The 17,443-nt window shown below is 52.0% G+C and overlaps 1 protein-coding gene across 1 annotated transcript in view; it reads left to right on the top strand.

Annotated features, from left to right (window-relative positions):
- The first annotated feature begins 271 nt into the window (after positions 1-271).
- LOC119111115 (di-N-acetylchitobiase-like) overlaps positions 272-17,443 on the top strand; it is a 38,054-nt gene continuing 20,882 nt past the window's right edge. Inside the window, exons 1-3 of the mRNA XM_037234943.1 lie at positions 272-379; positions 9,487-9,707; positions 15,074-15,218. Coding sequence (XP_037090838.1) covers positions 9,492-9,707; positions 15,074-15,218 — 361 coding nt within the window. The 5' untranslated portion in view covers positions 272-379; positions 9,487-9,491. The remainder of the gene's footprint in view (positions 380-9,486; positions 9,708-15,073; positions 15,219-17,443) is intronic.

Here is a 17,443-nt window from a genome sequence, read left to right as displayed (position 1 = left end):
ATGGTTGTCGACATACCTGGCACTGTTATTCAAGAGCAAAAATAGTTGTGCTAAAGCCATCGCTAGGAGTAAAATTGATACTGGTGTGGGAGCAATGATCCGCAGTCTACTGACATCTAGTAGCCTGTAACAAACTACCAACGCCATAACTGATAGTATATGTGCTGGCCGCTAGATGACAGCGCAGTGACAACCGCGCGCAGCTGCTAGTGCGCCCGGGGCACCGACGAGCGGGGGAGCCGGCTGCTATGTGGGGGACGGGTACCGCGCTGCGCAGAGCGTGTCTGGCGGCCAGACCCGGTTGGGGTGCCGAGTGGGGTGCGGGTGGCGTGTGGTGGTGACGCGTCGCGTTCAGGGGTACGTCTGCCAACTGACGAAGGTATGGCGTGAGTGGGAGTGGGGTGTGTGCATTTCGTACGAGCTCGAGCTGCGGAAGGAAAATCGTATCAGCTGTTGGTGACGGGCGAAGGCACGCCGGTTGTGCATCTGGTGGACAGGAAGTATAGTGTCGTGACTCATGTCTGGGACGATCCGGCCCCCCCCCCCCCTCCCCACTTTTGCTTCTAGTAATCCTGGCGGAAGTGTGGTGGCATGCGTCCGTCCACGTCCCAACCGAAATGAACAAATTGGAATGGTTTGTTTAGATAGAAAACGCAAGGGCTGGTGTCTCTGTGACATGCTGAGTCTTTTGATACGATTCGTTAGATGGAGAGCCGATGCTTGACTCGGACGAACCGGGTAGCGGACAAAATTCATAGGCTTTTGAACGCGATGCTTCCCGTATGACACTGCTGATTACGACGAACACGACACGGTACACCACCATGCGTTTGTGATCCAACAATACCCATCCGGTAAAATACGATTGGCGTGGAATTCACCACTTTATACCAGGAGCGGTGGCACGGATTTTGAGTTGGGGGAAGTTGGGATTACCTAGGGGACCTCCTGGACAAAATGGGGCCTCTTCCACTAGGGCCTTCTGGACAATGTCGCATTCAAGGGGAAGGGGGGCACCGAGCTTTTGCCCGTTTGCCAAAATGTGACGCATCAATAGCCATATATGCATATTTTGACAATACAAAAATCCATAACGTGGGCCTCCTGATTAGGACAGGGATCTTCTCGAATTGGAAAATGTTGTAATTATCATGATACGTAATGACGGATCCAAAAAATGTGACGTTTAGCAACATCCTTATCAAATGTTGAAAACAACAACAATCATGAGATCCGAAGCGGGATCCTTCCGATTAACAACGGGAACTTCGAATCTAGCAAAGCGCCTCGGTAGTCCTAAACAGGCCATACTGACCCGGAACTGCAGCCATATGATACATGAAAGGAACCTCCTGTTCCAGAAAAGGACCCTCCTTATATATGGAGGTCGTCTTTTTATCCAGGATAGGGGCTTTTGGTTCATGACGGGTGCCTCCCGAGTTAGCAAAGGGCCTCTTAAACACAAAGTTGAGCCTCCTGGTCTAGAGCACGGGCTATCGAATTTTATACGCTGTCTCATGTACTCGAAAATGAATCTCTTAGTGGAGAAAAGGGTGTTTTGAGCCTGATGTTATTTGGGCAGTGGTGTGGGCCTGCTTTATCTCAATTTTGGTATCCGACGTAAGCATTTAGTTTAGCGAAAGCATCCCCTACAAATTTTGAGGAGCAAGAGCATACTCGTGCACCCTCAGTCCCGCCCCCTTTATCCCCTGCCGCGCCTCCCCTGCTTGAAACATGTTGTGACAGGTGGTTTGTGAATCTCTCGATACTGGAAATGACGACATCTTAACAAAAGTTTTCCACTAAAAAACACAGCTCTTTCGCGCCCGATCGCAAAAAAGCGCATTCAACACGCAATAGACAGTGCACCCGAGTTAAACGAATATGAAAGATTCAAGTCATTCGTAGTGTTTAACGCTTAAATGTCTGGATGTTTAGTGATCAGACATTTTTTGCTGATGTGATTAAAAAATGTACTGCTCTTTTGCGCCGAACCGACCTTTATTGTACAGGAAGGCATCAGAAGGTCTTCCAAAATTATTACATTAAGGGCACGACGTTTCGATATGAAATGATTATTGTTGGACCATGATCTGCCGGCAATAAGCTACTCGAAACATCGATGCCTTAAACATAATAGTTCTCGTGTGCTACCTGTTTGCCCGCATCCAGCGGTGTACTGAATGTTGGTACACCGATTCGCCGTTACATGTCGTCATTTTTCATCTTGAATGCGACCACTGGTTTCGAAAGTGAGAAAACCTTTCTTCCCGCGATCACATCCCGTCAAGAAGCGTGCCATTTCACGTGGCGCAGCTCAGGATCGTGACTTCATGAAGAAACCAGTTTTAAAAAAACAAGTTTTTATGATTTCTGGAGTGTTTCTTGCCAGTTTTTTAATTTATTACAGGTTAGGTAGAAGCCTCACATGGGGGTCCGGGGCAGGTTTTAGGCAATGTCCGTAGGCATTCCAAGCTTCAGGTCTGCTGCGGCATACCTTCGCAGCTCACGTTCGTCACGTGCGACCGTTTGTCAGTAGGCGAACGTGACTGGTTTGATCACATGACTTCCCTAGCGGAGCAGGTCCGGTGCCGACGTGCAGAGGGCTTGTCCAAACCCACGCGCCCACTCCCCCCCCCCCCCCCAAACGTCCATAGCAATGTTCCCCGGCATTCGCCGCCCCCCCCCCCCCTCATACCTCATCCATAGTCACCTCGTTCTCCTCCACTTGTTTTTGTCATCGTCTGTGGTCCGTGACCCCTTCGACTCGTCCCTCGTCCTTCGCTCCCGCCTCTCGTCTGTCGCGCTATCCTCTCATCTTCCGTCCAACCCCATCAGCCAAGCAGAGATTAGCTGCCGTCCTCATGTGGTGCGAGATGCGATAGATGTGCACACATGATTTGTGTATGGGGTGAACGGATTCGATCTTGTAGGGGTTCGACCAGAGGCCTCGCTGGGATTGGCGGGGGCGTCTGGGGAGAAGTAGCCGTATGTGAACACTCATGCTGTCCTCTTGTCCTTTTTGGGGTCCTCTGGTGTCACGCTTTGGTGTGCTGCAGTGAGCAATCCGAAATTTACACCGTTCGGTCACTCTTGTTCATGTGTGTCCCAACTGTACAAAAGGCCACTGACTTAGTAACTGAGAGGTCCGGACCATCGCGCCCACCCGTTGCGTACGCCTTTGCCTGCGTGGTGGGGGATACGGTGGCGTGTGTTTGTTCTCATCTTCGCTCTCGTCTGTCGTCTCGCGGCGTTGACCTGGCTTGCTGCGGCTACCAGACGGCTCAGTCGTCCGGTGCGATGCGAGCCCGCGGAGCGCCGCGACTCATGGCAGACACCGTCTTCAGAGAACCCGATGGAGGGAAGGGCCCCGGAGCGTGAACAGACACGCTTCACTCCGGCGGACTCTGGTCTGATTCAGGGATTGGTTCCGCTTGGGTTAGAATCATATTCGGATTTGGTTTTAATGGTTGTTCGGCTAAATCGGTTTTCGAATAGATTCGCGTAGTCCCCCGATTCGTAAAGTGATTCAACCAAATCTCCGGGCTGCTTCTTGGTTGACTTTCCACTACACAAACTGAGCTAACCAGCTAGTATGTGCCAGCACGAAATGGAAGTTGGGAATTTGTGGCGTTGGCGATTTCTCAGTTGGTGGGGATACAGGGGGTGAGTTGGGAGGTTAGAGTTGTCGTGTTCCCAAAATTTAACAGCGTGGAAAGGGGGACAACTTGGTTCTGGAGTCACTAATGCCATAACATGCATGCAATTGTGTAGTTAAGTTATTTGCTACCCTCTTTTTTCAAAAGTAAAAGCGTAATGCGGCTTAAGAATCAGATTCAGCAAGTGTAACTGTGATGGAGTCAAATTCGGATTCTATGCAAATTTTTAGTCGCTTTGAGTCACAATCGTTTTGGTTCAGATTCGGAGTCGATTCCACCGAAGCGACACCGAGCAGAAGTCTGCTCAACGCTCAGTTGGCCGGATAGTGGCGGACATTTCCGGTGAGCCCCCTCACGATTGGCTGCAAATGGGACGAGGCCAGTTTGGGCGGACGCGGGGGATTATCGCTTCCTCGGTGGTGACGCCCTGTCCACTATCAGTCAGCCCATCGGCTGATGTAACCTGCTGTTCATGGCGCCCTGGAGCCCAGTGTCGGCCCTCACCGGAACTATCGTAGGAGGCAACTCTGACAACTGAATGTGTCTGTAGACCCGCAGCTTTGATGTCTTGCCCCAGGACCGCTCTAGTGGAAAATGTCCGCTGACGTGACCGAAAAATGGTGGTGACATCCGTGTTTATGACGATATTGTCCTGCGTGGATGGAAAGCACACTGATTGGCTTTCTTGATTTTCAGGATGCTTGTGGCGAATCGCTGCAGGTGCATCCAACGCTCGATGTCTGGCACTCGGACTAACGTCTGTGAAGCTTGCATACGTGTTCATATTCTAATTTCGCGTCGGTTTGGAATCCCCGCTCTAATCACGCCGTCGATCAGGATGGGGGTTATCTTACGTTGTTAAGCGCGGGGAGCGCGGCAGACCTTGGTTTTCTTCATAACAGCTTAGAAATGAAGATACCCATAGTATGGTACGTTAGTAGTTGCCAAAAAAACGCCTGACAAATGGCTGTCTAAACTACTCGTGATCATAAGCATAGCTTGAAACGTCGGGTCCTGTCAATACAGCCAACGTTTATTGTTCTATAACGCTGCGTGACCAGCGCCTCCTGCTTCATTGAAGGCCGATAACTCGGCATGTGAACTCTCATCTTGTTTTGCTTTTGATCTACTCTAAATGGCAAGCACCTGGCAACGTCGATAAAGCAAGGAACCCATGCAATAGTGACGTCACAAATGGTGCACGGCAGAAAATGGTTGGCCCCAGGGATTGGTTCATGTACATTCATGCTTTCTTAGGATCTGAGCTTGTTTTAGATTCTTGATGAGTCATTAGAATACGATAATTTAATAAGAAGTTGAGGCTGTCATAAGAAAACTCACTATGGCCTTTATTATTAGATAACTAAGGCCTATTAGAAAACTCACTATGGTAAAAGATTGACCTTTGGTACCATGACCTTTGTTGAGTTTCTGAGCCCGATGGGTGTTCGCGCACGGGTTACCGGAACTTCAGCGCGATAGTGATTCATGGTTATGAACTGACCTACCATGAACTTACAGCAAGCGTGTCGGATCTTGATTGACGTTTTTGCAGCTTAACACGATCAAATGCTACAAACGGGTTACAATTTTAGAGCAGATGCGGTATGGATCCGTGATGATTTGATGCCGCCGCTTGATGGTCGAACACGACGTGTGTGTGGTTTGTGTAGCTTGGATTTTTCATCAGCTGGACACACAATGACTCATTTATACGTCGCACAAAAGAGGTCTTTTTGAAGTGCTTCTGAATAGGCCCATGAACTAAGTGCTGCCATTAAAGCTTGAAATCTGTTCAACTCATCATCGTGCACGATTTAAGAGGTACATGCTGCTCACAATGCGGTTTGGGAATGGTCGATTTGATTGGGCTATAAATGGTGCTGCTCATCTCTGCATATTCAGGATTGCGACCGTGAGCAACACAGAGAACGTCTAATTTTTTCTATTGGACTTGACATACTTTTACACCGTTGATAAGCTGACAAATGACGACCAGAACTGGGTGGTCTTTCCGATTATTCGTACTCAATTCAGCATTTTCCTTTTTCGTTTCAATATCGTCTCATGTCCCGGCGTTATCGTACCACTGCGTCAAATGTAAATGGATGTGCAGTCGAAAAGAAATATTGCCCAACTGTGTTCTTTCACGCGACGTGTGGAGTGTCATGTCATGAAATATCGCGCATTAGCGTATTTGCATGCGACTTCTCTGTTCCTCCTATGCCATGACGCCAACAAGACCAGCCGCGGAGTGAGGCTGAGGAAGCGGACAACACTGGCAACCGTGGCAATGTCAGTAGAAAACAACTGGACTGAGCTCTTGCTTGGGATCTGGTCGAGACCCAAAACCTGGAAAGCACACTTCACCGGAAGAAGAGCCACCAGAAAAAAACAGGCTAGGGACCACAGCGCCGGAGTCCTGACAGCAGGTGGTGTGTAGGCGTGTTTGAAAAGCTCCAATGCGGCTTGTCCACGGCGGTCCCACAGAAGCCTGGGTGTGGCGACCGCATACGCTGGCGAAGCAGCCCGTGGAGCCCCTCTGAACCAGATTGGTTAGCTGCGTGGCCTCGCAATGCCAACAGAAGAATTGTTGGCCATGTTCAGCGACATTGACTCGATCTTCTGCGTCCACCGGGCCACTGCGTCCGACGGCGTGCTGCGGAGGCCTGCAGCAAGGGGATCTGCGGTGCCTTTTGCAACAGAAGTTCCGGCTTGTGGACGATCACATGTTGAAGACATTTACTGGAACACGGATCTTCACTAGAACTGGCTGTTTTACCAGGGAAATGGGTGCAGCCCTCACATGACGCGAGATGGAAATGATATACTTCAAATCCTTTCGCAGTGATACCCGGTGGTTCCAATGGGACGGTGGGACCTAGCGAGGACCTCATTGTCTGGCGAGCCCTACGGATTAGAGGCGCAACTATTGGCTTAACGGACTGGAGACGAAAATAATGGAATCATTTTGCTTGTCAAAAATTTCGACCCGCAAAAGCTTGCCAAGCCTGGCTTACAATGCGGCCAAAAGCTGGATGATTCTTGTGGGCCAAATGTTGGCGAGGCGACGTGGGAACAATTTATCGTTACCAAGAATTCATTATTTGAGTTCCCCGGACTGCAACCGCGGCCATTCGCGGTATAACTGGTAAGCCGGGTAACCCCCTGAACACCGCAAATATCTGTGGGAAATCTGACGGCTGATGATCACGCCTTTGTGGGGGAGAAGCAAATCCGCTTCGTCTTGCATGACATGTTTAGTGGCCATGGAACCCGCCTAGTGGCCAAAGTGTGACTCGATGGATTCACGTATTGAGAGGAACAGTCCATGTGAATGTAGCTGGCCTATTACACAACTGTCCATCACTTAGCGACAAACCGCTGACACCAAATGTAATCTGATGTGAAGCACAAGTCCGGATCGTTGTGGGAGTTGTGAGCGTCATGAACGTTCGTGGTCAAGGGAGTTCCCCGAGACCTAGTTATGGCACATGTTCCTGGCTGGCCTTGTCCTGGGCAGGCCGCCAGGGACACACTCTGACTTTCAGCTCCGTCCTGTCACAATGTCCTTACCTACGTTGTATGTTCCGTACGATTGACACATATTTTTCGAGTCATGCGTCGGGCAGCACGCAGTCATAATGCTTATAGTGCTCACGCTACGGACACCGACGGCACGAAATCAGTCTTCGAACAGACCTCACAAACCTAATGCACGCTCCAAATTTTCCTATAGATAAACTATTTGTGATGTCCTAGTGCTATGTCCCAATAACCTGCTTATGATGTCCTTGCCACGAATCACTCTTGCATAGCAGTTCACAAGACATTTCAAAAAGCGAATTTCCATCGTCGTCATAGGTTTCAGGGGCGTCTGAAAACACTGACCAGTCATGTATCGTGAGGTCCCGGAGATTTTCTCGATTCAGCCAAATCTAATATTGCATTAGTCGTCTGCGCAAGGCTCTCGCCCATTCGTTTCTTTGCATCATTGTTTTGATCAGGGTCCTGTGCATATGCTGCGTGTGCTGCTGCTGCGTGCGAATGATGATTGGTGGAGAAAACCTCACGAGATTGCACTCCCTACCAAGGTACCTGCGCGTGATGCGCACGGTCAGGAGCAACTGCAACACGCGCAGATAGAGCGCAGCTGCACCCACACGCAAAGGCCAATGGCATCACGATCGCCGCAAGTCCTGATCAAGTCGCCGCATGTCCCAAGTCCCTTATCCTCCATTTGTCAACACCTGAAAGACCTGTGGCGTCTCCTCCATAGCTGTCGTGCTCCTTACCCCCCGTCCCAAACCCCCTGGATTCTTTCCGTGCCACCGTGTAGGGAACTTTATTAAACCAAAATGACGAAGTTTTCTAAGACGCTGACAAACCAGCTGACGTACAACCGTTCGCGAAACATGTGGCGGACCGACCTCGTGAATAAAATTTCGGGCGGACCAGTCGGCAGGGCGCCCTCGCAAAGCTTGCAGGTCACTTAACAGGGGGGGGGGGACGGAGTTTAAGTCTGCGAGCGCGGCGCGCGAGCGGCATATCAATTGACCTCAGGATGCCGAAAGCCCATCGGGTGCAACCAGGTCTGTAGAGCCAATGCTCATTACCATCACTTCCTGTGACCCAGTGTCTTACATGTGAGCAATTACAGGATAAAACTGGCGTCCGAATTCGTGGCAGGATTTTTTTTAGAAAAGGTGTCTTCTTCACATGATATGCATCGTGGCAGCAGAGCACATCTCCTTGGGTACAAGAGAGCACTGCGAGCGCATGCAAGCTACGTTACAAAGAACAACCGTGGAGTATGTTAAGCAACATTCGCGTTACATGAAAGCATATGACTTACTTACAATCCACTGTATGGCTGCGGACCATGAGACGCGTCATTGCACATGAAGCCGGCTTGTTACCGTGCGACATGTAGTCAAATGTCTGGGCTGGAAATATGGGCTGCTGGTGTTCTCTGATGCAGTGGCGCGGCTAGCGCAGTTCTTGGGGTTTAATCTCTCCCCCCCCCTTCCGTGGAGATGTGGTGCCTGTTTTGGGCCTGAGCTCCCACTACTTTTTGGTAGTTTAGAACCTTTGAAAGGATTTATAAAACGTAAAGACAGCTTCCCGAAACATCAAATTAGCTGTCCGAGCTTAAAAATATCTTCAAAATCCAGCAACAGGGAGACCGCAATGACGAAAAAGATCCCTACATGCCCGACCTGGCCCCTTGCTGGGCGAAATCTTGGCTACACCACTGCACTGACGTCATCGCCAGACGTTGACTGCATGACCAGATGTTGACCTTGGCTGTCAAGGGCGGGGGAAGCCATTGACAGAGTCATCAACGAACGTAAACAGTGTAATTTCTCGGGGATGAGATAACCATCAGAAGCCGGTCCTTCATGACGATGACTTATGCCTCCCGTCGAAGAAAAAAACAGCTCAAAGCTCTGGCCAGAAGGAATTATGGTCGGTAAAGGCGTTCAGGACGGAAGATAGAGTACGATGCCTAAGTTGCCGGACAGCAACCCACTCAAACACTGTATGTACTTACGGTATATTTGTACTTTGGTAGTCTAGTACCTTGCTTGCTTAAGCAGACAGGAAAATGACGAAGAGGTGGTGGGTAAGTCGGACCGCTACTTTGACGATAGCTATCGTCACTGAATCATTGTTTTGTGATCATAGACGCCAGCAATCTGGAGGAAACACTCTATCGCGTTTTTGTGAACCATTGATGTTTGCGAATGGCCTTTCTCTAGCCGTTGTATCTAAGGCATGGTGCGCATTGCCAGAGTTGCCTAATCGCGCATTTTTCGTTCGCCAGGGGCGATGACGGCGCGGGGCCGGACGCTGCCGGTGCTGGTGCTGGTGCTGGCGCTGAGCTGCCTGCGCCCTGCCGCCGGCATCTACTTCTTCAGCCGAGACGACGGTGTCGCGCCGTCGCCGCTGCCGCCGCCGCCGCCTCCGGCTCAGACGGCCCGCTGTGTCTGCTCGCTGGCCGAGTGGTGTCAGCCGGTGACCCAGCCTAAAGTGGAGCTGAGCGAGGTCAGTCCCGAGTCGGCCAGCTGCGTCTGCTCGCTGAGCCGAGTGATGTCAGCCGGTGACCCAGCCTAAAGTGGAGCTGAGCGGGGTCAGTCCCGAGTCGGCCAGCTGCGTCTGCTCGCTGAGCCGAGTGATGTCAGCCGGTGACCCAGCCTAAAGTGGAGCTGAGCGAGGTCAGTCCCGAGTCGGCCAGCTGCGTCTGCTCGCTGAGCCGAGTGATGTCAGCCGGTGACCCAGCCTAAAGTGGAGCTGAGCGAGGTCAGTCCCGAGTCGGCCAGCTGCGTCTGCTTGCTGGCCTAGTGGTGTCAGCCGGTAACCCAGCCTAAAGCGGAGCCGAGCGAGGTCAGTCCCAAGTCCGTCAGCTGCGTCTGCCCGCTCGTCGTGGCGCGCGACGCGGCACGTGACGGTGAGGTTGGAACTATGCTGGCCACGTGATGCTGACGTCACGGCGGTGCTGAGACCACGTGATCTCGAGGAGTTGACGACGCCCCACGTGACCAACACGGGCCAGCTCCGCCACGTGGGGCTGACGTGGCGATGGAGCTGAGAACGTGTCAGTGGTTTGACTCTGACATGGTCTCTGGGCTATCGTCGCAACACGGGAATGCCTGCCCCATATGAAAGCCCGCTGTATGTATGTAATCATGTCCCACGGCTGCTGCCGTCCTTTAGCCGTCGGTCACGTGGGCGCGGCTGTGGCCTGGCGTCGGGGGAATAACCCGTTGGCCACCCCGGCGGCTTGACTCCGGGGTAGGAGGGGCTCCAGTGGGTGTCTGGTGTCCGAGGCAGGGAGGGGGGGGGGGGAGCGTGCGGAAGTGGTCCTGGTCTTCCGCGATGAATCGGGCAAAGGCCGGCACGATGCGCGTCAACATGCCCAGCGCGCCACTTGAGTTTGCAGTCCGTCCTGCCGTGTAGGCGGACGCGTATCATGTTATGACGCCGCTATCAGCTGTTGTAGATATGGGGCTTACAGCGGGCTGACTCATGTTTCAGCGTTCGGACACACTGTTCACACATGTTATGTGAGGGTTTGCCAGGAATTCGACACGACATTCCTGAAGGGTTTGTAAGCGAATGAATTCTAACCTGAATGTGGTTATGCCATGAGATAGTCGTTTTGCGATGATCAGTGAACGATGATTGTAAAACACTGTGCTGATTGCATTGCTATTTCACTGTGCCTTGCTATCCGCTGTATGTATGTAACCATCTCCCAAAAATGGAAGGGCATGCTTCATGCGAATCAGGCTTGCCTCACATGGCGTTTTTAAATCGGACTCAACAGAGGATGTTCACATATTCCCCGTTTCAAGAGAGTGCTCCACCTTTGGGGCATATGTTAAAAGCATACCCTAATGAAACCTCCGGATCACGTACGTCTCATACAAATACTAGGTAGTGCCCCTTTGTTACTTGAATTACGCTGTCAACGCTTTCTCTTCCCTGTAGTCGCGATCACCGTCGCCATGACAGCCACCCTGCGTACCTGTACTGGTGCCAGTTAACGAACGTTAATGATTTGCCAAGCGGCCAGGGACCTGTTACTGAGAAGCGCATTGGCTGAAGTTTGAACCAGGCTCCTGATGGATCATGTGACGCCTCCACTCCCAAAGCCAAAGTACGCTTCGAAAAGAGCCACTGCGGTAAACGCAACAGGGTAGGAGTCAAAGCCATAGTGCAACGTTTCGATGAATTCGCGGGATAATAGCGTCATGTTCGCATATTTTTGCTTCGCTGAGAGATTGTTTCAAGCTTTCGTAGCATTTTTGACAGAAATATTTTGGCACCGAAGTGTGATATAAACGTTACAGGACACAGACGTAGGAAAAGTAAGACAAATGAGGTGTCTTATTTTCATGGTGGCGAGCAGGGAGTCAAATGAGATTCCTCCCGCGGGGTCAGCTACTTCAAATCAAAATTCTGAGCTATTCAAATGGATTTCGAGAAAACTGGCATTACTAATAAAATCATGCGCGTCTGATGTCACTATGATTTAAAAGTACGAAAGGTGAGAAACTCCCTTTAAAAATGCTGCGGTACTCATTTTTCATTTTACGAAAGCAAAATAAAAAATGAACGTCTCTCACCACACCTGCGAACGTACATGCTACTAGCAACATTTGGCCAAGGCCCATGTTAGAGAAATTGGAAGAGCTTAGTCTCCACTCAGGGTGTCAGTAGCGTGGTGGTTAACGCGTCTAACGTGTAACGCGGCGCGTCTGGGAAGCCAGAGGTACGAGGTTCTATTTCCCGTGGTGCCCGCCCGTCCTGCTAGGGTGAGAGGCAGGCGACGCATATAGCCGCAGCAGCTGAGTGCGTCGTAAAGCCCCAATGACAACAGTCCCCAGTCTCTTCTCCCCCGCCATGCGGTGGTCAAACCCACGCGCAGCTGTCCGTGTTCTGAGCGGACGCGGCGCTGCCGATATGTGACGCAATGACGAAGCGTATCTCTGGAATTGTCTCTTAGGCAACACAACAGTTTGTAACACAATTCACAAAGTCCATTGATCTAGGGCTATGTAGGAAGCTGAGACAAAGGTCAAAAGCAACCTGTTTTTTACTCAAGAGCATGCTGTATTAGGTAGTCTCTGATGCCCATTTGCAATATGTTGATAATAACGACTGCATTATAATCTTTCATTGACTTCTTAAAAGTCAGAATAGGTCATTGACCTAAAATGACCAAGGTCAACATTTTGTTTCTAGGAACCTACCGCGTAGCGTAATTCTTGATGGGTATTGAAATGCAGAAACCAAAACACTCTGGTATGATTTTTGTTACAATGACCGTCTTAAGGGCAAACAAGGTCACTGACCTTAAATAAACACCAGTGAGCTTTTGCTTAAAACAGGTTTCTAAGTTCACGGCGGCTGCATGAGAAGGTCTGGGGCACATTGGACACTAGTCTGGACTTCGACCTTGTTTGGCCTTATTTGATCCGAAGATCATAACCTAGGAACCTCAAATTTTGACACATGAAAGCTAACATACAAGCAAACACGGCCTGTAAATGTGGTGTAACTAGCTCGCTTAGCTTTAGAGATATCAGGGGGCCAAATTGCCTCACCCCCATCCGAGCGAAGGATGTTCAACCGGCTACACGGGCCGTGTTTGGTCATTATATTCCACGCGCTCGGGTGGGCAATCAAATTGCCCCTTCTCCTTGAGGTTTTCCCCGAAGTGCTTTGCGAACGGCGTGGCGTGGCCGCGCCAAATTTTGCATAGGTGTAGAAAATTGAATATTGAATCGTATGATATAAAAAATTAGATGTAGCTTGTAAGGTCGCTGACATACGGCAGGTCAAAGTCAGGCTGTGGATTCAACGAAGTCACTTTTTAGGAATCGTTAAATATTATGGAACAACCGATTGTTAGGCAAAGCCGTACATCTCTGAAATACTTTCTTGGAACACACAATTAAATGACCAAATTCCATTGACCTAGGGTCAGGTATAAAGGCCAGACCAAGGTCAAAACGAACCTGTTATATTTCTCTAGGGCTTGTGTTAAGGGGTAGTTTCTGGTGTTCATTTTCAATTTATTTATAACAGGAACCGCATAAGACACCTTTCATGGGCTTCTCAAAGGTCTGAATCGGTCACTGACCAAAATTTACGCAAGCCAACGTTTCGTTTTTAGGAACATACTGCCTTGCATAATCTTTGTCGCTTATTCAAATGCAAAATTGAAGCAGTCTTCTATGATTTTGGTCACCATGACCTTCAAAAAGTCAAACAAAGTCACCGAACCGAAATGGCCACGTGAACTTTTGCTTAGAACAGGTACCTAGGTTCTGGGAACACTTTGGAGACCAACTTGGAGTTTGACCTTGTTTGATCTTATTTTATCCGAAGGTCAGGACCTAGGATCCTCAAAATTGAACCTACGTGAGTTAGCGTGCAGGCACACACGTCTTGTGCATTTGGTGTTCCTAGCCTTCTTAATTCCTGAGATCTCAGGGGGTCAAATTGACTCCCACCCAAGCGAAGGGCGTCTAAGCGGCCATCCGGGCGCGTGTTAAGAGTCAGTGCACGCCAGTCAGCGCATTAGGTCAGCTCTCATCTGTCCTGCGCTGAATGCCAAGGCCACGTGCAGTCTGGAGAAATGGCGGATGATGTGGCAGGTCAGCCCACCGGTGTCAACGGGCTGCACTGGCAGAACTACAGTGCTATCGGTGCTGACAGCTCGACGAGACTGGGCCCGGTTGTCGTCACACGCCTGCCTGTGCGGCACGTGGCGTGCGTCAAATGGCATAAACAGGCGCCAACATATGTGGCTAGACACTCGAGATAGAAAACAGTGGCGCAGGTGGTGGTGCTTTGAACGCTCGCATGCCTTTTTTTGCTGCTTTTTTGTGACACTGAAAAACGTCCCCAAAGGAGTTGTTTTTTATCTTTGGTTGGGGACGCGGCTTGGCAGATGTAGCAGCAGTGTCGTTAGTTTTCTGAAAAATTATCGTAGTTTTGTTTGGTCCAGTCCTCAAAAACGTAGCAGTCCTTTATCTTTGTGTTTTTTATTGAAATACACCTGTTCAGCCCTGCCGCTGGACATCGGCTGTCCTGCTGTTCCCGCCAACCGTTTCATCCTGAATCCTCCAACGCTGTCCATCCTACCGGGGTGAGTTGCGATCAGCTGTGAGCCGACTTGGTGCCGAGCTGTGGTCAGCTGTGAGTCAGCTTAGTGCCGTGCTGCGGTCAGCTGTGAGCCGATCTAGTGCCGAGCTGCGGTCAGCTGTTAGCCAGCTTAGTGCCGAACTGCGGTCAGCTGTGAGCTGGCGTAGTACCGAGCTGCGGTCAGCTGTGAGCCGACCTAGTGCCGAGCTGTGGTCAGTTGTGAGTCGGCTTAGTGCCGAGCTGTTGTCAGCTGTGAGCCGGCCTAGTGCCGAGCTGTGGTCAGTTGTGAGTCGGCTTAGTGCCGAGCTGTTGTCAGCTGTGAGCCGGCCTAGTGCCGAGCTGTGGTCAGTTGTGAGTCGGCTGAGAACCGAGCTGCGGTCAGCTGTGAGCCGACCTAGTGCCGAGCTGTGGTCAGTTGTGAGTCGGCTTAGTGCCGAGCTGTGGTCAGCTGTGAGCCGGCCTAGTGTCGAGCTGGCGGTCAGCTGTGAGCCGGCGTAGTGCCGAGCTGCCGTCGGCTGTGAGCCGGCTTAGTGTCGAGCCGGCGGAAGTCCGCCCGACTGTCTACCCCAACCCCGAAGACGGTCTCTGTGCGGAGGTCGTCGGCGGAGTACCCCTACGATGGCTGCAGTACTACCCCACCTCTTACCTTTTTTAAAATCCCATGCCTCTTAAATGGTCATTCGTGGTTGGAATCTAACCTAAACCCAAACCAAAAACTACTCGTCCAATACTGATCCTCCGCCCGTTGTCGCCAGGTGTTTGCGTTCGTGCTTAACACCACCGAGAAGACGTGGGCGACGTTCGACTGGGACAAGCTGACTGCCATCGTGCTGTTCGACTTCTTCGATCCGCAGATCGTGTGCCACGCGCACCGGCACAAAGTGCGCGTCCTGCACAACGGTCAGTGGCACGGCGGCCGGACGCGGCGGCCGCGGCCCCGGAGGGGGGGAGGGTAACGCCGCTGAGTCACGGTCACGGGGACCGGGCCAGCGTGACCTCAAGCCGGTGGGGGGGGGGGCATCAGACGGACGTGGTCCAATGACCGTGAGCTGGATGTGAGCCTGGATGGTCCTGCGTCAGGGAGCCGGTCGTCGGCCACAGGGACCGGGCCAGCGTGACCTGACAGCACAGCGCACGGTCGCACCGCGGCGCTGTTGTCGCTGCCCACGGCTGGGCGTGGCTGGGGAAGTCCCCGGGTAACGTGAGATGTGAACGCCAACGCCGACACGGCCCGGGCGGCTCGGGTGACTAGATCACGTGACGTCAGTTTTGTGATCGGTGGTAGCCGGCAGGGCGGCGCACACCGGTAGCTCTTATCTCGAAGGCGACCGGAAGCAGCGCTGTTAGCAGTTGAAGCGGCGAACTGAGGATGCGGAGCACTCCGACGCGAGCTACCTACGTTTTCAATCGGGGTGGAATTGTTGACGTGCGCTACCTGCATACTCATGTGATTACGCATGTACTGCAAAGCGCCAAGGAGACGCTAGGCTTTGTTTGCGAGAAATATTTGCCATCAATTGGTGCTTGACGTCAGCAGACATTTCGTGCGGCAGAGGTGGATATTCTGGATGTGGTTATTGGTCCGGACTGTATTACACTTGTTTCTTGTCACGAGCACAAAAACTCGGTCGGTTTTCAATTCTTCCACCATTTCAGCCCCCTCCCTCACCCTTTGGAATACCAGGAGGCCTCATGATATCGACAAGGGGCCTTAGATGACCGAGGCAGACTTCCAGCGAATTAAGAGGAGGGACATTAAGACGCACAGGAGACAATCTCGACCCCGTACGAGGCCCTGGATGACCATTGACCTATACGAGTCCCTTTTGGTGGGCAGGAGGCTCCGGGTGGTTGAAACAAGGTCTCGCCAGATGCATCCCATCACAAAAATACACAGGAAGCCCGCCAGTATAAGAGCACCGATTGGAGCTGCCAAAGGCTCCAGCAGACTAAGAGCAGGTTTTATTAAAGTATGGGTTTGTATAGGTCATTTCGAGAAAAGCGGGCAACATCCAATGATTTTTTGTGAGTTGAGATAAGTAGCTGAAGATCGAACATGAAACAGTTCGAAAGCAAAAAAAAATACATATATAACTACTGTCTTGTGCTGTGGAGCGCGATGAGCGGACATACCGCGGTGCTGAGCGAGACGGGCCAGACCGGGCCCCATCGGAGCGAGACCAGATGCCCCGTTCGGACTTCGCCCCTTCCGGAGGTCATGGCCCTTGACTCATTATGAGGCGAGAACTCGCTACGCGGCGTCTGAGTCGTGTTTGTTATGTCTGCAAACGCCCGTAGATTTAGGGCGAGCACGTGTCCACTGCAAGCTTCCGGAGACTCCTATCCTTCGCGGTATCGCGGGCCGGACTGGGGCCGCGCGGGGGCGAAGCCTGGTATTCCGTAGCCGGTCTGTATTTAGGGCGAGCACGTGTCCACTGCAAGCTTCCGGAGACTCCTATCCTTCGCGGCATCGCGGGCCGGACTGGGGCCGCGCGGGGGCGAAGCCTGGCATTCCGTAGCCAGTCTGTATTTGCCGGCGCCCGCGGGCTGAGTTAGTGTGGGAACCGCGCGCTTTATTCTCGTGATAATGAAGAAGCTGGCATGTGCGATCGTCCTTCAGATGGTGTCATTGCAGACTGCCTTCACTGTATAGTAACTTTGCTGTGCGAGTTTGGGTAAGGTCGTTCCAAAGTGCAGCTTCCACTCCCCGCCCCCCCCCCCCCCTCTCCCTCCCCCGACCCATGTCGAAGGGCTGCCATCGGTCCCCGTCCGTTGGACCAGACGAGCCAAACCTGACCGGGCGCCACCCAGCTGACCTAGCCGGTGGCCAGTCTCCTGTCGCGTCCGGACACGTGTGCTGCCGGCCGCCTGCTGTCGCCGCCGTTTCCGTCGCCGTCGCTGGCCGAGCTGAGCGCGCCGCGCTGCCGGCGGCGGCGGCGCCAGCCGTGGGAGAATGCGAGGACGGCCTGTCTTTCGTCGGCGGTGTTGGAGGGCCCGACTTTGACGGACGTCCGGTGACCTCTTCTGTCGGCTGGCGCCAGTTGATGGAAACCACCCGGGAGAGGCGCCGGCGACAGGATTATCGCAAGATGTGATGTAACTGGAAGTGTCAGATCATCAGTATG

This window comes from Pollicipes pollicipes, unplaced genomic scaffold, assembly GCF_011947565.3.
Source record: "Pollicipes pollicipes isolate AB1234 unplaced genomic scaffold, Ppol_2.1 Scaffold_7261;HRSCAF=8764_pilon_pilon_pilon, whole genome shotgun sequence".
Lineage (NCBI taxonomy): Eukaryota > Metazoa > Arthropoda > Thecostraca > Pollicipedomorpha > Pollicipedidae > Pollicipes > Pollicipes pollicipes.
This window is presented reverse-complemented; position numbering and strand designations above follow the sequence as displayed.